We start from the raw sequence: 22,234 nt of genomic DNA on the forward strand, positions 1-22,234 counted from the left end.
AGTAGATGACTTTATCAAGCAAAAGAGAGATTATAAAAAAGGATTAGACGTTTTTTGAGAACCAAAGTGTAGAGAATTTCTCATTAGCAGACCTGCACTTAAGAAAATCCAAAGTGCGTTCTTTAGGCAGAAGAAAAATGATCCCAAATGGAAGCACAGAAAGGGTATAGAAAGGACAGAAAGGGTAAATTTGTGGGTATATCTAAATGAATGTCTTATAGAGTTTAAACTATATGGAGAATTAAAGAATACTTAATGGTAGCACAAAGATGGGGCAAGAATAAATGATGTTAACGTTCTATGGTTCTTTTATTGTCTTGGTGATGTGTAAAGTACTAATTTAATTCCTACATTGAACATTGTAATCTCTAGGGCAACTACTATAATAGTAACATAATGTATAAATAACAAGCTACCACAGAGGAAATGAAATAATGAAACATTTGACACTAACGCAGGCAAAAAAGGAGAGAAAAAGGAACAGAAGAGGACAGGTGGTTCAAATAGGAAACAGTACAACGGTAGATTTAAATCCAAATAGTTAATTAACTATGTTAGATGTAAATAGACGTATACTGATAAAAAATATAGTCAGATCTGGTTTTGTTCTAAAAGAGCCCTGGCGGTCTAGCGGTTAAGACTTCGCCTTCCAATGCTGAGAGTGTGGGTTCGCTCCCTGGTCAGGGAGCTAATATCCCACATGCCTGGCAGCCAAAAAACCAAAACATAAAACAGAAGCAATATTGTAACAAATTCAATAAAGACTTAAAAAAAAAAAAGGTTCACATCAGAAAAAGAATCTTTAAAAGAGCCGGTTATTTACAGCTTGTAAGAGTTGTAGCTTGAAGTTTAGGATACAGAAAAGTTGAGGGAATTCCCTGGCGGTCCGATGGTTAGGGCTCTGCTCTTTCACTGCCGTGGCTTGGGTTGGATCCCTGGTTGGGGAACTAAGATCCCGCAAGCCGCACAGCATGGCCAAAAACAAACAAACAAAAAAGAAATGTTGAACGTAGAGTTGGAAAAAGGGTATACTGTGCAAACTTAACTAAACCAGCCCTGGTTCTTGTACCATGCTGTACCTAGCTCATAATTTGGTTGCTAGATTTAAATCAGATAATCTTAGAGGTTTCAAAAGCAATGTCCTCTGTATGTGTTAGGTACCCAGTAAATTTAACTATTACGTCTGAGGCATCTTGTTTCTTTTTTTTAAATATAATGTTTTTCTTATTAAAGAAAATTTTCAACTGAAGTATAGTTGATTTATAATGTTGTTAGTTTCAAGTGTACAGCAAAGTGAGTCAGTTATACATATATATATTCTTTTTCAGATCCTTTTCCATTATAAGTTATTATAAGATATTGAATATAGTTCTCTGTGCTATACAGTAGGTCTTTGTTGTTTATTTTATATATAGTAGTGTGTAAACTCCTAGTTTATCCACCCCCCTTCTCCTACCTTGTTTCTTAAAATAGTATTCTTTTTTCATTTTGAGTCGATAGACCAAGGACAATGTCTCTTGTACCATTGTACGCATCTGACTCATAGGTTGCTTGATTTTTCAGTAGCTTCCATATATACACATTTTATCCCTTTTCAAGTTTTATGTTTTCATTTAACTCACCATCACAGCTGTTATCTCTTATCTTTATTTAAAATCTATTCTGTGGTGCCTCTGCCTACTGATAATGTATGAATTATTTTATGCTGAAGTAATCTACTTTGAGTATTATCTATAGAGTTTCCAAACAAATGACATTCTTCCTTTTTTCCCCTGTACTTTTATGAAAATGTTCAAATTCTTCAGAATTATTCTTTTATAAATTATCATCCATATAATGAATATAGGTTTCCTCAGTCATGTCACCTGTCTTTTGGCATGAGCGCTTTTTGAAGAATAGGTAGTCGTGTAATTATTTATAAAATAATACCATAGAACTAATTAGAGAATCCTGTCTGGATCTTTGCTTTGTATGACAGTCTGTCGTACATTGGTTAAACATCAATTGGAGACATCTTAAAAGGCTTTTGTTCTGTTCTGCTTTTGATGTTTCATTTAGCTTTTTGGAAAGTCACATTGCTTTTTGTTGGACTGAAGGAAAGGATTAAAAATGATTAAAATGATTATATTGAGTCAGATCTGAATTAGATCTGAATCCAAAATTAGTTTCCCTAGACAACCAAAACAGTGGTAATTTTGGATTGAATTTGGCCTTCTCCCCATAGGTTAGTGGGTACATTTGTATCTGTGGAATATTATAAGCCTTTCAGAATTGGCTAGACTTAAGGAGGGCTTTTCTTTGGGGTTTCTTCCTCTTTTAGGACATGTGAAAATGAAATTTGCCGTAGTTAATTTGGTGGATAGCAGTAAAACCAAATATCTGTGTCCTTTCTTTCTGAATATGAGGCTTAATACTGAAAGTTTTAAAATAACCTTTTTCTTATAAATTTAACTGATGTTAACAAAACTGTGTGAGTTTTTGCAATTTAAGTAATAGTTTCTTCATAGCAAGTCATCTGACCTGGACTGTCAAGGAAGTTAACTACTAGGGATGGTAGAACTCATTAATTTTGGTTTCACTCCTGTATTTATTACTATTCATTTCTCTTTGAACAGGTTGTTCCTTTCAACAGCTTTTGATGAAATTCAGGAACATACTTTTTTACTTGAGCAATTGTCATGAGTAAAAATGAAGTAGGAAAATAAAATCGCAGATTAATGAGAGCCATGTTGTATTGTTCACTAGGCAGTGAAATCAGCTGTGCAGACCATCACTGTTGGAGGAGTGAGCACATCACAATTTAAGACAATTATTCCTCTGGCAACTGCTCCCAATGTCCAGCAGATTCAAGTGCCTGGAAGCAAGTTTCATTATGTCCGACTTGTTACTGCCACAACAGCCAGTAGCTCAACCCAGCCAGTTAGTCAGAATCCCAGTACAAACACTCAGCCTCTTCAGCAAGGTTAGTAACCATTTTTTTAAAAACAATAATTAATGCTTTGAACATTATTATAGAAATTGGTCCTTTTCTTGCTGAAATCCTGATTAAGTATGGCATTTCAGCTGAGTATGAATCAGCAGCTGTTGCAGAAGGCAGTGAAATAGAATCCCAGTTGTATTAGTATTTTGTTCTGCTAGAAACTGATACACAGTGTGCTGTAATACCAGATAATCATACTTAGTCATCAATTTGTGGGTAGCCATTTTATTGCTGGTTTAAAAGCCTACATTATGCCAGTGGGATAGTTTAAATGGAACCAAATGATTTATCTTATTTTCTAAACTACAAAGCCGTCTAAACTACACAAGGTTTGGGGGTCAGTTGAAATGACCAGTAGGCAAGGTATAAATGATAAGTATGAACTTTCATCCTTTACTTATTTTGAATCTGTAATTGCTAATGAAAATCAGTTAAAATGTTTTTATTTTACTCATTGGTATTTTTCCTGAAAAGTACTCCTGTTTGTAGTCCTACTTTGTTTGTGTTTAATCCTTCCAGCCACCTGATATACATACACAGACTCAAACACATAACCTTTCTCCATATTTATCTACTTGTTAAAAAATTGAAACTGTGAAAGGATGAGGACAGTTTATATCTGGGGCCTAATTTTTTTCCTTGGAAGACTACTGCATATTCTGTCAATGTCAAAATGACGTGGCAAGTGAATGATCTATTGTTTGCTGGATGTAAATAGATGAATTAAAGACCATTTGTTTGCGCCTTCCGTTTTATTAAGGAATCAGAGGGTTGGAGCTGTCCATTGCTGATAGCTAGTTCATCTAAGGGAAAGTGGAAGAAAAATCTTGGATTTTAAATTACTGATGGGAGAAAATGGAGGGTGCATGAGGGAAACAGTATTTTAGTGTGTATTCTATTAAAATTAGACATAATTATATAAAATAGTAATTATATTTTCTATTCCCTCTTTAAACTGATTTTGAAAGGAAATCTTTTATTACAGTGTTCTTAATGAGAGGAAAAATGAAATTTGCATGTACTGCTGACTGAGGAAGTCAAGTGTATATTCTCTCAGTACTTAGCAAGTGCTACTAAGTGCTACAAGTCCAATTTTCTTATATATCATAATGATATAAAGCAGTCATTAGATATAGTTGGTTATATTTTATGTGTATACACACAAATGCTGAGTATCCATTTCCAGCATAACGTTAGCACTGATTTACTCATTATCAAGCATAAGCGTTTGGTATGAGTAGAAGAGGAAGCTGAAGATCCAGGAAGAGTGGAGGAGCGGGTTGGACATTTCATAATTCTAGTGTATTTACCATTTCCTTCTTTTCCAACCTTATGTCTGTCTTTCTGCTTCTCTCTACTTCGCTGTTCTCTTTGCCTCCTAGCAATCCCTCACCCCTCTCCTGCTTCCCTGCTGCTTCCTTTTTTGCTTTCCTTCACTTTCCCTCTCTGTTCTCCCCTCTGTCTCTCTGGCTTCTCCACCTCCCTCTGTATATTCCCTCTTCCCACCTGCTCACATACATATGCCACCCATGCTATTTCCCTCATATCCACTCATATTTCCCTATTTTTGTCTTGCTCTCCTATCCCACAAAAGATCTGGGTATATGTAAAATATATTATTTCATAGGAATAATGAGTTAAATTTACAATCTTCTTTAGAGATACACTGAATAGTTGCTGTAGTTCATAAAATGTATTGATGTGTTTTTCTAAAGGCTTAATTCCCTATGAGGGATTTACTTAAATGCCAAAGGGAATTGGGCTCATCTTGTACATTTTCCCATCAAAGCCATACAAACACCAGTATTCAAACGTTCCACCATATTAATTACTGGCTGGATGGCAGGTAGCACAGTAAAAGGACCCAGAAGATTGCTTGGTTAATCTCTTTAGAATATAATCTACAATCTTGGTTAGGGAGGAAATCAATTTAAGAAATTAAAAACCCTCAAACACTTGCAGGTATGGTTTCTAAAGTTTCAAAGGAGACTGTTCTGAAAGGATTGTTCAGAATTGCTATTAAAGACCAAAAAAATTAAAGATTATGCCAGCATCTATGAAAACTGCAGTAGTGGTAATGTGGGACCATGCTCAAAAGTTGAGGAGGAAGCAACTATGCCCCAGTTTAAAAAAAAAAAGTTGAGGAGAAATCCAGACTATTGACGTAGTTATATAAGTATGACCCCCTTCCCATGTATATTTTATACTGTTCTTTTTTCTGACCACTACGTTTTCTGTTTTCTGCATTCCCCAGATTTCAGTTAAAACGCAGCATGCGTATGCCAAGCTAATGTAAACCCAGAATTCCCCAGTTTTCTAGCTCTGTGTGCGTGCGTGCGTGTGTGTGGACACTTCCCTGTCCTATCCTTATGAGAATCATCCAAGTCTCCCATGGGATGTGGATAAAGGCAGGACACACACTCCTTCCCCGTCATTTCACAGACCACCAGGAAGTTCCTGCATTTCTCTAGCTGTGCAGTTACCTCAGAATTGCTGCTTGTGTGCTCGTGAAACAGTGACTGTCATTGCCTTGTCAAGGAACAAAGTGGTATAGGGTGTCCTCTCTTCGGTGTCCCAAGCACGAATTCAGGCTTTTAATTCCTTATAGTATTGCTACAGTGGTTATTATAATCAAAACAGAACAGGAAACAATTTCAAATCGGGTATCAGATGGCATGGCACTGCTCCTGTAATTCATGGTCATACACTCTTTTTGTATAGCAACTTTATTGAGATACAGTTCTCATCTACCATAAAATTCACCCTTGTTAAATACAGTACAGTTTAGTAGTTTTTAGTATATTCAGAGATATGCGATCACCACCACTGATCATACGCTCCTTCTGGAGGTCTCCCACCTTCCCACCTACCCACTTCTCCCTAGTTTGTCACCTTGCTGCCAGGGCCTGCTCCCTTTTAGATCTGAGTACCCTCTCTCTAATGTTCTTCCAGGGCTCTCAACTTCTCGTCTTCAGCCATCAACCCTTCCATCCCCACCAGAAGTAAAAAAAAAAAATTGTTAACATTATTAACAGTCTTTCTATCCAAGGAAGTCTGTTCTTTTTCTTTTATTGTTCAGAACAGTTTGTTTGGTTCAGTGTTCACAGCAGTTTAGATCCCGTTATCTCAACCTCTCTCTTTCATAGCAGGCTCTAGGCCTTTTGCATAAATAAGACCCGAAGGGATGTCCTTTCAGTCTTCTTAAATCCCTCCTTTAGACTGAGGAAGTGGCAGTAGGCAGTATTAGAAATGGTACTTCTTTTGATCCAAACATACAGGTCTAGTACCAACCTGTTTCCTGAACTTCATCACTGTATTTCTGCATGTCAGGTTTCATCTTCCCTTTAGATCAACTCATCCTTGAATTTTAAATTCTAATAGCTGTCATTTTCCCATTCACTTGAAAGCTCCATGATAACCGATTTTTTTTCCCTTGTACCTACGGTTCCTGCCGTCCTTTCACCTCCACCCTGTCTCTTGCAGCTGTTCTCTCCTTTCCATTCCCAGTGCCATCACCGCAGATTAGACTCTCATGTTTTGTACTCTTCTAACTTTCTTTGTTTCTTGCAGCTCTGTTCTATTTTACATACTGCTGCCGCGTACAGTTTCTTTTTGTGCCATTCCAGTGATGTTTCCGGACATCACAGTCCTCAGAAACTTCTCATTGCCTGCTGAATTAATAATACAGATTAAATATACAGATGTCTACCCTTACATTCAAGGCCTTCAACAAAACAGCCACAGTCTGCCTTTTTTTTTTTTGCCAGTGCTTGCCTACTTTAACCCTAGGTTCCAGCCAAACCGGTCTGTCCCGTAGCACTTTGTGAAGTGCCCAGCATCAAGCCTCCACTTCTCTTGCTCTGCCTCTGTGTGAACTGCCCTCCTCCAGTCTGTATGCCCGCTCTGCAGCCTGACCATTGGTCAGGACTGTCTCAGACACTGTCCTCTATGCAGCTTTCCCCGTTCCCAGCCCCTGCCAGTCAGATGTATGTTCTGTCTCCTTTGCTCTCCCACAGTGCTTTCTCTTTTTTTTTTTTTTAATAATGTTTATTTTATTTGGATACTCATCTAATCTGCTCTACTTGAATGTAGTCTCTTTGAGCAGGTGTCTTGTACTATAGTTTCCCTGGAACACTGTCTACAGTGACATTTATGTAGCAGTAATGGTTGTAATAACAACAAGAACAATAACAGTAATAGGAACTAATGTTTATTGAACACTTACTATCTGTTGAGCACTGTTGTAGTAAATTTTCATGAATTAACATATTTATTTCTCTTACCCTGTAAGGGAGATACTATCCCTATATTGCAGATGGGGATACAGGCAAAGAGAATTTAAGTAGTTAGAAAGCAGCAGAATTGGGATTTGAACCCCCAGGGTCTTATGATTTAGGAGACTACATTCTTTTTTTTTTTTAGTTTACTTTTTATTGAAGTATAGTTGAATTAAGGAGACTATATTCTTAACCTTGCTGCTATGCTGCCTTTTAGTAGTACTCTGTAAATAATGAATTGTACACAGAATTAGAAATAGTATAGAACAGCATTGTTACCCAAGTTCCTGAATGGCAGTTTTTAATTTATGCATCATTTCATCTCACTGGATTTAGTAGTGAATATATAAAGCATCTGAATACAGATTGAAGTATTTTCAGTAGAATATCTTAAATGACAGACATTCTCTCATAAAGTGGATAGACTATAGCTACCTTAGATATAAGTTCCCTAGTTAGATGGGTTAAAGAATTTTGAAAGTAACTGTCTTGATTAAAGATTCCTCCAAATAGGAAACCAGTGGAATTCTTTAAGCTGTCTCATGAGGATATCCTGAGGGAACTAAGTATCTTAAATGTTTTAAATACTATTTTCTGTAAACAAACTGTCCTTTTCCTCCCTCGTTTTTACAAAGCAAAGCCAGTGGTAGTTAATACCACCCCAGTGCGGATGTCAGTGCCACTTGTCTCAGCGCAGACTGTCAAACAAGTGAGTATCACATCACTTCTTCTCTCAGTCTCTCCCAAACAGACAATTTACTTTTAAAATTGAAAGTTAAGATTTACATTTAAGAGATTTATTTATTTATTTATTTTTATTGAAGTATAGTTGATGGACAATATTATATAAGTTACAGGTGTACAATATAGTGTTTCACAATTTTTAAAGTTTACACTCCATTTATAACTACTGTAAAATATTGGTTATATTCCCTGTGTTGCACAGTATATCTTTGTAGCTTATTTATACATAATAGTTTGGACCTCTTAATCCCCTAAGTTTAAGAGATTTATACTGAATTGAGAAACTGTGAAATTTATTTTCGTGGTCATTGACATACTTCCTTTCTTTTTAGGTTGTTCCGAAACCAATCAATCCAACTTCCCAAATAGTCACCACCAGCCAGCCACAGCAGCGGCTTATCATGCCTGCCACGCCACTGCCACAAATCCAGCCAAACCTCACGAACCTGCCACCAGGCACTGTGCTGGCACCGGCTCCAGGAACAGGGAATGTAGGCTATGCGGTGCTTCCTGCTCAGTATGTGACTCAGGTATGGGCAAAAAATTAAGTCATCGCATTTCAAAAAGTTTAATTGGGTCTAAGATGTCTAGCATTATCACATTCTAAAACTATTCAAAAACATCTGACTCAGTGTTTAGACTGTTTCCAAAACCTTGAATTGTTAATGAAAACTTCTGAGTTTATTTTTATATATCTTTAGTATTTAGAAATATACAGCACAAGTCAAGTATACAAGTCAGGCAATTTGGAGCTGAGAACAGTTTGGTAGGAGGGCAAGATCATGTAGATATAAGAGAAAATACGTTGAGTTAAAATCAGCAGAGTCCCGGGCTTCCCTGGTGGCGCAGTGGTTGAGAGTCTGCCTGCCGATGCAGGGGACGCAGGTTTGTGCCCCGGTCCAGGAAGATCCCACATGCCGCGGAGCGGCTGGGCCCGTGAGCCATGGCCGCTGAGCCTGCGCGTCCGGAGCCTGTTCTCCACAACGGGAGAGGCCACAACAGTGAGAGGCCCGTGTACCGCAAAAAAAAAAAAAAAAAAAAAAATCAGCAGAGTCCCAGTGAGTTTAGAAAGCGCTGTGACTGTAATGGAGTTCCTCCTCACATTATGAATACGATGCCGCTCACCTGTTCTTGGAAAATAGACTGTGAGATGCACTTCCAGGTGACATATCGGTAGTGATCTGTCCAGATCTGGTCATCTTTAGATGACATCTGGTTATCTTTGGAATCAAAGCCACATATTATCCAATTGGCTGGCTTGGGTTAGGAGTGCTGCTTTCTAGGAAGAAGGTAGAAGTTGTTTTCTTTTTCATGTAAAAATCTAGCAAATTAATTAGCACCATATTCTAAGCTGTTGAGTTGATCTACTCAAGATTATAAGAGAGACAGAAACCTGTGTACTTTAAAGAAGTGTACTTTGGAGTATGTTATGTGGCTACTGATTGAAAAAATTAGTGTTCAGTATTTTTATCATTAGCATCTCTTTTCTTATGTTTAGAAATCAGTGTAAAATAGAAACTTAATTATTACGTATGTAACTTCTCATTCTCTATAACTTGTGATAAATGATCACATTTTATTTATTTTATTTACAAGTAGACACATTGCATTTTTCTAGCCAATACAAATTTTACTACAGTACTTTCAGGACATTCATCTGGAATTTCCTAATTCTGATATCCTGTGAAAGAATTTCTTACATTTATGCCATGTAGTACTTTAAAATGTCCACATTGTTTTTACCTCTGGTATTAGTTTTGGGTCTTTAGAAGAGCTCTATGAGGTGTAGTGAGTATGTTTGTATGAAATTCTCCGTTCTGTTTTTCCTATTTTAATAGATGAATTTGTGCTTCTTACCGATCATTATATTTAGGAGTATTGTCTATTTTTGTAAATATGGTCTGAAATTACCTTTCTTTATATGTAGCTACAGCAGTCTTCCTATGTGTCTATAGCAAGCAACTCTAACTTTACCGGAACACCTGGTATCCAGACCCAAGCAAGGCTTCCGTTCAATGGGTGAGTGAGTTATTTGAATATATGTAAGTTAAGTTGTTTGATCAGGTTAAATGCAACATCAAATATACATATATATTTCAAAATACATGTATTTAATTTTTTTCCCCTCAAAGCCATGTGAGTGTGCCTCTGCGGTACTTTTTATTTTGAAATACTTTAAACAGAAAAGTTGCAGGAATAGTCAGAGAACTCCCAAATTATCTTTTACTCCGATTCACCAGTTCTGGTACAGGTGATTTGTTATTTTCTCTCTCTTTTCTCTTTTTCTCTGTCTCCTCCTTAATATGTTTTAAAAATGATATTAACTAGTTTTTAAATTGTTATTTAGGTCTTTGCTTTTTCTTTTGCTTATTTGTTTTTTAATCTGTCAATTGCTGCCTTTGCAGTATTGAGAAGCAGTGCTTTAGTTAATTACATGGAACCAGTCTACCTCTCCTCTCCCCTCCTAAATTCCAACTTCACACACCCTTTTCTACTTACTACCTTTCATAATTGAATCCCAAAGAGTTTAGAGATTTCAACTTTAGTTCTCTTAGAAGAAAGAGTATATTTTGTGGAATGTTCTTCAGAAACTATTGATAACTTCCTTTTCTTTTTTTTTAATCCATATCTTGGCTCTCTACCTTTCTTTTCATGGTACAGCTTGCTTTTCAACTTAATGTAAATGGAACAACATAAACTTTTATTAGAGATGGGTACATTTGTTAAAGCTTTATTTTAGGAGGAATTTACAGATTAGAGACTTTTCTCAGTTTAAATAGTTACCTTTAATTGATTAAAATGTATATCTTTTTGTTTGTGTCTGTGTAGCATAATGCCATCAGAGTCTGCCAGTCGGCCCAGAAAGCCTTGTAATTGTACAAAATCGCTGTGTTTGAAATTGTAAGTCCTTTTGCTGCTGTTTCCTCATTTGATATAACTGAAAATGCTTTTAAAAGTAAGTGGAGTTGGGCTTCCCTGGTGGCGCAGTGGTTGAGAGTCCGCCTGCCGATGCAGGGGACGCGGGTTCATGCCCTGGTCCGGGAAGATCCCACATGCCGTGGAGCGGCTGGGGCCGTGAGCCATGGCCGCTGAGCCTGCGCGTCCAGAGCCTGTGCTCCACAACGGGAGAGGCCACAACAGTAAGAGGCCTGCGTACCGCAAAAAAAATAAAAATAAAAAATAAGTGGAGTTAACTAAAAATTCTTAACAGACCAATTTCATAAGTCTAAGTAATTAAACATACGAGTGAATGAACACATACGACGGTGTAAAAAGACTCTTTCATTTATTCAGAAGGAAATAATTTTAGAGTCTTTACTACAGATGAGGCACTGGAGTAGGGCTTAGGGATCCAGCTGCATGAGACAGACATGATCTCTGTCCTTACTAATAAATGTGATCTTATTTAGGACCTTTATATTTGGTCTCTTAAATGAGATGATACTCTGAGTAGTTTTTTTTAACTTGTTGATTAATTTGCTTGTTAGTACTGAAGAGATTTGACGTGAAACAGTTAAATAAAAAGCAGTGGTCTTATGGGGGTTTAGAATCCAAAGAAACGTGACAGTAGTTCACGTGAGCAGGTTCCACTAATATAATAGAATATAGCCCATGTTTTTCCTTTTTGTGATTTTGAAATAACTTACTTTTGGGGTGCATAAAAATCACATAGCTCTTGTGTTGACAGCTGTTACTACTGGAACTAAGTTTCTAAACCAAAATTCTAGGAGCTGGTGACTTTACTTTTGGGCCTTGTCAGTACCTGTTGTTAACTCTATAAGTTGGTGGCTCTGAATACATTTCTAAAATGCTTTACTGCATATATAATGATAATTTCTAGTTTTGTTTCTCTTAAAAATGACTTTTTTATATGACTTACAATGATTTTTATATTCCAGATACTGTGATTGCTTTGCAAATGGTGAATTTTGCAACAACTGCAATTGTACTAATTGTTATAATAACTTGGAACATGAAAATGAAAGGCAAAAAGCAATAAAGGTGATTATTTCTTGTTTCATTTAACTGACAAAAGTTTACAATTTCACCTGTTTTTTTGTTGAGCTCAAGTATTTTATGAAGAAAATTAATTCCCTTTGCAGAATTTAAGTTTAATCTACTGTGATTTAACATCACTTGATATTTGATCTGTTTTGATAGGCATGCCTTGACAGAAATCCAGAAGCTTTTAAGCCCAAGATAGGGAAAGGAAAGGAGGGAGAATCAGATCGACGTCACAGCAAAGGATGTAATTGCAAACGATCAGGATGTCTTAAAAACTACTGTGAATGCTATGAGGTGAGTTGAGGTTGGGAAAAATAATCTAACCATCTTTTGAAAATAACTTCAGAAAGTGCATACAAAAAAAATTTACTTGTAAACTGGGAAATTACTTTGCAATTGCAGTTTGAAAATATTGCAGTTTGAAAAGTCAGCCCAAGGGCCCTAATTTGAGGAAGACCTACCTTCTCGCCTCCCAAGCAGGGCTTCAGAGTAACAGTACCTTTGTTTTGTCATTACAGCTTGGGGTCTCATTAGCAGAGTTACCAGCTCATAACTTCGTGGTCATTGTACCTGAAAGTATGCAAACCACAGCACCAGTTTGTTGATTTTCAATAACAATAACATCAAAGTGGACTGGACACTCTGTAGTAGTGGTTCTCCACTGAGGGGTATTACTACCCAGTTTCTCCCCTACAGACTTTTCGGAAATATATACGGATAATAGCCTGCATTTCAGGGTGCAGTCCTGAGAGTATAGTCTTATCTTGTTCCAAATGCTAGTAGTGCCCTGTTGAAGAACACTGCTCTGTGGAAAATTAAATTATGTTAGAAGGTTTGCCTTGTGAGCATAAAACTAGGTAAGGAGGAATATGTAATTGCTGGATGAGGTTATTGGCTACTGTGAGGTGACTGCATCCATTTTACCATCTAATCATCCCACTCAACTGGCTGTTTTTATTTATGGGTCAGGCAGCATCTTTTCTGGAAAATGTATATTGAAACTCTGCTTTGATAGATGCCGTGTAAATGATCCACTTGTTTCAGACAAAGTACTATATAGTTTGTTATTTTTATTTTCAAAGCTTAAAGAAAGCAATCTAGTCATACCCAAGATTAATCCAAGGTTACTACAATTGGTTTCTTGGTGCGTCCGAAACTCATTCCTACGGCAGTTGGCTCTTCTCATCTGTTATATTTTCATTCGTTCAGATTTCATATGCAGAGGGAAACCTTATTTTAGTTTTGGCCAAAGGCCTGGCCTGGTAAAGTAATACCAGCAAGTACTGCACTCTCCCTTGGCCAGGTGTGCTCTGCTCTAGGAGCGCGTACCTGCAGCCCAGTGCCCCACCCCCATACCAGGTGTGTCGTAGTAAAGATTTTGTGTACTGTATTCTCTCTGTAGTGAATTCTTAATTTACATATTTCAGAGGTCAAATACTCCTCTCAAAAACTACAGTAAAGCAACATTTTGTTAGTCCTAAAGTCAGTAGGAGTGAAAATTGCACATAATCAAGATTATTTTTGAAAGTCTCTTAAACAGTGTCGCAGAGTCCAACAAGCCAGTTTTTCATTCACATTGGGAAAGACTGACTCTTGTTTGCACACCTGATGAGATAGGTGGCTTCTGTTCACAGACCGTATCATACAAAAATTGTCATGAATATGTAAGCATGTAAGCTATAAAACCAATTCCACACACAAAAAAGAGAAAATGGAAACTGTTATAAAGCTGGGTCAGAAGGGCAAAGAAAGCCTTTCTTGCATATGGCATTGAACAATCAATACATGCTAAGCATATGAAATTCAGACATACATGAACTAAATAATTGAACTGGTTGACAATTCTGTGAACTAATAGAAGTAGAAAAGGCAGTGGACTGGTTGAAATATGTTAGAAGAGAGAAAGCTGCTCTGTCTATTTTGATAAAATCCTTGACATTCAGGACATAAACAATGTCTAATAACTAATATGTTGTTCTAAAAGACCAAGCAATGGAAAAACTTGGAATACAGTGAACTCTGACTAGCAGTGGCCAGTTGGCTCACTGTGAATTACTTATGATGTTGTCTGACAGTTTGTGTTGTTCATCTTTTGAACTGACTTGGCTTTTTTGGTCCAGTTGGTCTGCATCTGGATAAGACATTGATGTCCCTTTCACACGCCTTTCAGGGCTTGTTGATTGAATGAGTGACTGTCCACATTATTTAAGTGATTGTGACTTTTCTTGTGACCTTTTCCCCCCTCCCTCTTTTTTTTTTTTTTTTTTTGGCCACAAGAGAAGTTGAATTAGCAATGCTAAATGGATGACTTGTATTTGTAATTTCTCCCTCCTGAGTTCCTATTAGACATTATTAGTACCTTTCTTATAATTCTTAAAACTTAATCCAAATTACCATTATCAGTATGTCTTCTTCCCCCGGAGGTTAGGAATTTTATCTCTTCACCATTAGATACTTATTATGTATTGCTTCAGTTGGATCCCAGACTGGCTCCTGGTAAATAAGCCGGTTAACTCAAAAGGTATATCCATTTTTTTTTTCCTTTGGTAAATGGAATTTATTAGTGTATTGTAAAAAAGGAGCAGGGTAGGTGTGTTCATAATATGATCCATTTATCTTACTGTAGAGAGGAAGGACAGTAGGCTTGTTTATTTATTTAAATTGATGTGGGTTTGCTCAAGAAAAAGTAGCCAACAAAAGTTACTAAAATTTACTAGGAGTCTGGGAAATGTAAATTAAAGAACGAGATCTCACTTTATTAAAAAGAGCTATAGTATACATTGTTGGAGGGAATGTAGGAAAGGCTTCCTTTATCCATTGCTAATGAGATGTGAGGTGTTATAGCCTTTTGAAAAAACAATCTGGCCACATCTATTAAAATTAAAATACATGTACCCTTTGAGCAGTGAGCCCAATTCTAGAAACCTAGCTCATAGAAATAAAAGCGTAATATATACAAAAAAATGTTTTTATGCATTGTTTGTGGAACTCAAGAACTGGAAACAAAACAAATGACCATCAGTAGAGAAGTGAATGCCCAAATAAAATGTGGCACATCCATACCAGGGATTAATAGCCAGTCATTAAACAGGATGAATTCAGCCTATGCCAGATGACTTGGAGGGAGGGATTTCATGAAGTATAGTGTGAGAAAAGGAAGATGCAGAAAAGTGGGTATATGATTATGTAAAACAAACAAACAAAAAGAAAGACTTCTGTATTGGTGAGTTAATATATGTACATAAAGCCTGTGTTTTTCATAAATATACATATAGTTTATATATCTTTACATGAAAGGACACACTGGTTTAATACGGACTGTTGAAGGGTTTGGGGACTCTGGACAGGGGATTTATTTAGGGAGGGGGAGGTATTCATAATAAAAATAGTGTCTGTGAAATTCCTTTGATATGATACTGTGTGTGTGTTAGCATAAGTGGGAGGTCACCAACATGTTAATGGTGATTTGATTGAGGTGGCTGGATTCTGAATGACCCTTATTTTTGAATATTGTATCACTCATTTTTTAATAAAAGAACATTTGTTATTCATATCAGGAGGAAAATCTATAGTGGGGGAAAATTGGCGTGGAAGGCCTCAAACAAACATAGTATAGCCACTTTCAGAGTGGCCAAGAATACTGGACCTATGCACATGCATAGCTGGCCCCTTTGGTGTTTGTCACAAGAGATGTTTCCATTTTATCTATGTCAGTTGACCAGCTAACTCTGTCACCTATTGACTTGATTGTGGAGTCTACTATAGTGATGTCTTTTGGTTTTGATTTGGAAGCTTTTCTTTTGTAAATCTTTTAGGCAAAAATAATGTGTTCCTCAATATGCAAATGTATTGGCTGTAAGAATTTTGAAGAAAGCCCAGAAAGAAAGACATTGATGCATTTGGCAGATGCAGCCGAAGTAAGGGTACAGCAACAAACAGCAGCAAAGACTAAGTTATCCTCTCAGATTTCGGACTTGCTTACTAGGCCAACACCAGCTTTGAATAGCGGAGGAGGAAAGTAAGTCAATATTTGAATATCTTTTTATAGTATGATATATTCATTTTTGGTGAAGTTTCTTTTTTGGGGCAAAATTGGGCTCATACTTTTGGTTGTTGCACACCTGACTTTTGCATTTTCTATCTTTAATTACTTGTAAAGGAATTTAAAAGTAACAGAAAAATCACTGTCAGATATATCGTACAGTTCTAAAATGCACAGTAGTGTATTAGGTCACTGTGCTTAATTTAATTGGATTTCTCCCTAATAAGATGAGGGAAATTTGAATAATTTGACAAAAATTTGAATAATTTGACAAACCTTGAAGAAAACCAAAATTTTTATACCTCTTACTGGTTGTGTTGTTATGCACATTTTTTCACATTCTTAACCTTCTTACCTTCCCGTGCCCATGTGGCACTTTCCCCACCCTGTTGGAGAGCCTGTCACACACTGTGTTATTGTACCTCCTTATTTCCCTAGACTGCTGAGCTCTGGAGTAGGAAAGCTGGAGCTTTACAGTCAGGCCGACCTGAGTTTAAATCCTGTCTGTGCTCTGTTGTAATTTGTGATTTTGCCAAGCACTTCACCTCTCTGGGCCTTACCTCGGTTTTCTTATCCTTCACATCACCCTTTTCACGTGGCTCTGAGGAGTAAAGCACAGCTTGGCAGGGCCCATTGCACATAGCATGCTGACTTGAATTTGTATTAGAGAGTTTGTTAGAGGTTAATCTGAGGAATTATTAAATGGAATGAGCCTTGAAAATGGTATTTCATTTAAAATGCCAAAGTTGAAATAAGATCCAACTTATAAAACTTATAAAAGTAAGGCTTTTGTACAAAATATTTCAGATATTAGTTCTAAAGAACTCTTTCTTGTAACTGGAGTATAATCAGCAAAAAGTTCTTGATTGAATGAAGTGGAAATGGACAGACACCTTAATGAGGGGTATCACAAAGGGTCCTTTCTGGTCATCTGCTTTCAGTAAACCTTAGGTTATTAAGTCTAATCTCTATGAGGAGATTAAAGATATTGCTACACTAAAATATTTACAATTAATTTTTCAACTTGGGAAGATATCTGTTATTATGAAGTGTGAAAGAACACAAAATTATGCACTGTTATCAAAACTAAGTATAAAAAAACTGTATTAAAGAAGTCCTACTAGCGTATTAACAAGCTTTTGCCTTTGAGTGGCAAAAATTTGATTTTTTTTTTCCATTTTCTTTCCTGTAGTTTCCAAATACTATATAATGAGTGCTACTGTTATACACTATTAATTACTTTTTCAATATTATTGTAATATTAACTTTATTGTAATATTTTAATATTATATTTTCTAATTTAAAATGCTTTTTATATTTTAAAGATTTCTATACAAATGTATAGCAGCCTAAATCCTGTCACCCTATCTTGTCATAGTGGGCCTTAAGTTCAGACTTCATTCTTTTTTTTGTTGTTCTTGTTTTAAAATTTATTTATTTATTTATTTTTGGTTGCGTTGGGTCTTTGTTGCTGCGCACAGGCTTTCTCCAGTTGCGGCGAGCGGGGGCTACTCTTCGTTGCGTCGCGGGCTTCTCATGGTGGTGGCTTCTCTTTGTTGCAGAGCACGGGCTCTAGGCACGTGGGCTCAGTAGTTGTGGCTCTTGGGCTTAGCTGCTCCGCGGCATGTGGGATCTTCCCGGACCAGGGATCGAACCCTTGTCCCCTGCATTGGCAGGCAGATTCTTAACCACTGTGCCACCAGGGAAGTCCCAGACTTCATTCATTTTGTTTTGCAGTTTCCTTCTATCAGTGACTGCTTACTTACAGGTTGTTGAGTTACTGGTTAGATTAGGTTACCTGGTTTTGTTTCTTAGGCTCTACGACTTGGCTACATATAACTAGCCTCGGGATGGATTCCTCTGCTTTAATACTCAATAGTTCAGGTCTTTATGAATAAACTCCATGTACAGAACAGCATTGGGTGTCCCTGTTGTTTCGTTTTTGATATCATGGAATAATGCAAAATTTTGGTGCGCTTTTTTTTTTTCCACAAACATTATATGGGACTATGGGAAAGTGCTTTATTTTCCATGTTGTCCAGGAGATAGTGCTTTCAATTTCCAATATTATTCATTCATTCAGCAAATATTCATGGGGTGTCTCTGTGTCAGGCACTGTTGTAGGCAGTGCAGAAACAACAGTAAATAAAACAAAAACTGCACTCAGAGCTTATATACATGAATCAGGAGGACTTTTGTTATAGCAGTATCCAGTTAACATGTAGAGTTACATTTCTGTTAACCAGGTAACTTTGTCTAGGTTATATGTATTTTACGTAAAACGTTATATATAATTTTTTTTTTTTTTTTTTTTTTTTTGCGGTACGCGGGCCTCTCACTGTTGTGGCCTCTCCCGTTGCGGAGCACAGGCTCCAGACGCGCAGGCTCAGCGGCCATGGCTCATGGGCCTAGCCGCTCCGCGGCATGTGGAATCTTCCCGGACCGGGGCACGAACCCGTGTCCCCTGCCTTGGCAGGCAGATTCTTAACTGCTGCACCACCAGGGAAGCCCAGGTCTAACTTTTTAAAAACTCTCTGGGATGTGCTTTTGTTCGTCGCACATACTGTGATGTTCAGTGTGCTTGCTGAATCGTGAAAATGTCGACAGAGATTTCTAGGTGAAAGAATGTCAGCCACTCTTGCTGTTATTCAACACCATCATCATCTCTCTCTTTCTTAAAAATCATTTCAGATTGCCATTTACGTTTGTCACTAAGGAAGTAGCTGAAGCCACGTGTAATTGCCTTCTTGCCCAGGCAGAGCAGGCAGACAAGAAGGGGAAATCAAAGGCAGCAGCTGAACGGATGATACTTGAGGAATTCGGGCGATGTTTGATGAGCGTCATCAACTCTGCAGGAAAAGCAAAAAGTGACCCTTGTGCCATGAATTGCTAACTCTTGCACAAAAGACTGATAAATCGAACTGTACAGAAAATTGAAGGTGCAGGGACACTTGATTTTCTGGAAGATAGTTTAACAATTATTGTATTGTTAATTCAGTCTTGTGAGACCTGAAATTATAATATTGAAAGAGGAGAAATTTTAAACGAGGAAATTACATTTTAAATCTTAGTTAAATCTGCTTATGCCCCTTCTAAATTGAATTTTTCTTTATTGTATTATATGGATTTTTAATTTGCTTGGGTTTCTTAAGAACTAGATGTTCTGTCCTTCTCATTCTATTGACAAAGAACATTTATAAATTACTATTATATAATTTATAATGTATGGCGTTGTATGACTTTGTTCCAGTAGAAAAAGCCAAAGAAGCACTGGTATTACCCGGTCATTCTTTGGTACTAGATCTAGAATATAAGCAGATATTATGTCTACATAAACGATGTCTTATGAAACATATTCACATGACATTTTGTGTTTAGAAAAGCACTATCTTTTTAAGAAAAATCAACATTTTAGGGTGGATTCTGGAATATATCCTGTTGTCACTTTGGGAATTGTCAGAAGGGGAAGTACTCTGTAGGCACACTTTAAAAAAGTTATTTTGTTTTTTTAAAAAACATATAAAGTGTTAACGGACAGAAAATAATTCTCAAAGGGCAGACAATTTGTTTCTATAATAAGAAGTGACTAAGAAATGCTCTGGGATGTTTCCATTTTCTTTCAAGGAGGCGGTATGTATTTGAAATAATAAACTGTCAGTGATTAAGGGGTACTATTAAAATGAGCGGTGCATATGAATAGAAGTAAACATTATGATTATGTAGTGATAAAATAGAACCTTACATAATTACCAGTTAACAAATTTGGCTTGGATGGAGAAATAAAGAATATTGAAGCTCTAAGAGATGAATTTAGAGAAGGAGTTTTCATCTATACAAACAGTTCTTTTTATAGACTTTTGAACTAAGATGTTTCAAACCAATCTATGACTCTTACTTGATTTACTGAAAGGGGCCTCCTAACAAAGCTTTCAAAATTGTAGTGGGATTTCTTTTTATAAGGGAAGCTTATTATGGCATTATTTTTAGCCAGTGATTTGGTTAGCTAAAGGAATGAGTGTTTTCATATAATTACTAAGATAACCTAAATCATTTTCAGTAATTCAGAATTCAAAAGCTTTATGAATTTAAGAGCCTGTTATAATAGGACTCTGGATTTTATGATGAGAAAAAACCATGTTGGAATTCAGGCATTTTGCTAGGTACCTTAATCCTCAGTAATTAGTAGTATATGATTATTACATTTCCTACAAGGAATCTATAGTTGTATGTATTAAGTGTGTATATATGTTCATATGAACATGCAAGATATAGGCAATAGAAATTAAGTAATCCAAAAAAGATTCCGTTATTCATTAAGCATCTTCCTTTTAAAATTTGGATTTATAAAATTATAGTGCAGTAACTTTAAATGTAGATAGTGCAAACATTCTTAGCACCTCAATCTAGTATGTTTAATTAAAATTTGTAAAAATGTAAACTAGTGTAAGAGGATAAAATAATATCTAATCAAGTTATTTTTCAAAAGATTACAGTACCTTTTTTGTCTAAACCTAAACTTTGTTCATTCTGTATATATTCTGTGTTTAATTCTAATTGCACCTTTGTGATGTGTATTTATATACAGTGTGCATAAAATGTTTGTGAAATTTGGATTACAGTTGTAGATTATGTATGATGGCATTGCTTGAGAATGTTTTGCTTGTAAAAATTTGAAGGTGCAATCAAATGCTACTAGTTTTTCTGATTTTCAGGAAGCTATCTAAAGTATTAAGACTTTTCCTTCCTGTGTAGTACTTACTAAACAACTTTTTGTATTTAGGCATTTGCATCAAATTGCTGAACAAGATTAATATCCACATTAATTCAACAATTTTAAAAGACTATTTGGGGAGGGTTGGGTATATAATTTTTTAGCTCTATTTACATCCCAAAGTAGAAAGATTAAATTTATATTTACTAGAGCTATTCAAAGAATACACTTTTCTATATTGTAAAAACAGGACAGCAAAGTAAATCATACAGAAAATAAACATTTATACTATTCTGTAAAAAAAGGGTTTGCATTTTTTCTTTAATAACACCACTTTTAACCATTTAAGATGCAAGAAACCTTTTAAAATATCTGCTATTAAGTAAATTTGACATTACTTCTGAAAGCACACAACTAAAAAATAAATCTATCATTTTGCCCAGTTATCATTAACTATAAATTGCTTTGAAATGAGAATATGTCTTGTCTTTTTTCCACTGTTTCTTTTAAGGGCAGAAACTCTTTTCTCTTAATGTTTGATGTTCTTATGATGAGCACCTTTCTTAATTTCCTTTTCTCTCAAGAACTAAAAGCAACCTGTAGGTCTTACCTCTGGACTATTATGGGAAACAGAAACTTAACGTTACAGGTAAAAAAAACAAGCGGAGCAGTGACCTTGGGGGAGAGACTACTGTTTTGGCTTCCCCATTCTTTGATATGGACAACTGACATTTTCTCAGTCTTATGTAAAATGTGAATAAAAATACCTTTAGAAAAGTTTTCTATTTTTATTATTTTATAACACAAATAGCTAAGAAAATGAATGCTTCTTATGTAAATGCAGCTTCAAACCAGGACCTCCAGCCCTGTGATCATATTGCATCCCTTATGTGTTTTATAAAGGAATTCTGGAGCAGCAGCCCAAAGGAGAGGGAAGCCAACCAGCTAGAAAGCCTTGACTATTGTAGTTATTTTTCATTATGTAAATAACTTAGGACTTTTTTTTCCTTGTTAGGGCTTCTTTAATGCACATTTTGTCCTTATCTATAGACCAAATGTGAGCTTTTTATAATCCAAGTGATTTTATAAGATGTTAAGATATAAAGGCTTTAATTAAAATTTTGTTTAAAAATTGTCTTATGAAAGCATTTAAGGCATTTTTAGTTTATTCAAAAGCCATAAGGGTATATGCAGGGTAATGTTTAAAGCCACAGACTTTAGTGTAACTCTGTAGTTTAGTATATTAGTAAATGAAATCTGGCAATATGTAAAAAAAAAAAAACCATCATGACTAGGTTGGGTTTATCCCAGAAATAAAAAGTTGACCCAACATTCAAAGAAATCCATGTAGTTCAGTGTGTCAGCATACAAAACAAAAACTACATGACCATCTCAAAAACTGCAGAAAACCACCTTTTGAATATACCAAGTACTACTAGATTATATGCTTTAAAAGGGTGAATACTGTGGTATGT

At 36.1% G+C, this 22,234-nt stretch overlaps 1 protein-coding gene across 4 annotated transcripts in view; it reads left to right on the top strand.

Annotated features, from left to right (window-relative positions):
• LIN54 (lin-54 DREAM MuvB core complex component) overlaps nucleotides 1-21,476 on the top strand; it is a 76,069-nt gene extending 54,593 nt beyond the window's left edge. For all 4 annotated transcript variants that reach the window (XM_082652926.1, XM_082652928.1, XM_082652925.1 and 1 more), the window contains exons 5-13: nucleotides 2,746-2,962; nucleotides 7,893-7,966; nucleotides 8,334-8,531; nucleotides 9,929-10,020; nucleotides 10,831-10,902; nucleotides 11,901-12,003; nucleotides 12,163-12,300; nucleotides 15,822-16,024; nucleotides 18,740-21,476. In XM_082652926.1, the coding sequence (XP_082509052.1) occupies nucleotides 2,746-2,962; nucleotides 7,893-7,966; nucleotides 8,334-8,531; nucleotides 9,929-10,020; nucleotides 10,831-10,902; nucleotides 11,901-12,003; nucleotides 12,163-12,300; nucleotides 15,822-16,024; nucleotides 18,740-18,941 (1,299 nt within the window). In that variant the 3' untranslated portion in view covers nucleotides 18,942-21,476. The remainder of the gene's footprint in view (nucleotides 1-2,745; nucleotides 2,963-7,892; nucleotides 7,967-8,333; nucleotides 8,532-9,928; nucleotides 10,021-10,830; nucleotides 10,903-11,900; nucleotides 12,004-12,162; nucleotides 12,301-15,821; nucleotides 16,025-18,739) is intronic.
• Nucleotides 21,477-22,234: the final 758 nt, after the last annotated feature.

Source organism: Grampus griseus, assembly GCF_964374135.1.
Source record: "Grampus griseus genome assembly, chromosome: 4".
In the NCBI taxonomy this organism is placed as follows: Eukaryota; Metazoa; Chordata; class Mammalia; order Artiodactyla; family Delphinidae; genus Grampus; species Grampus griseus.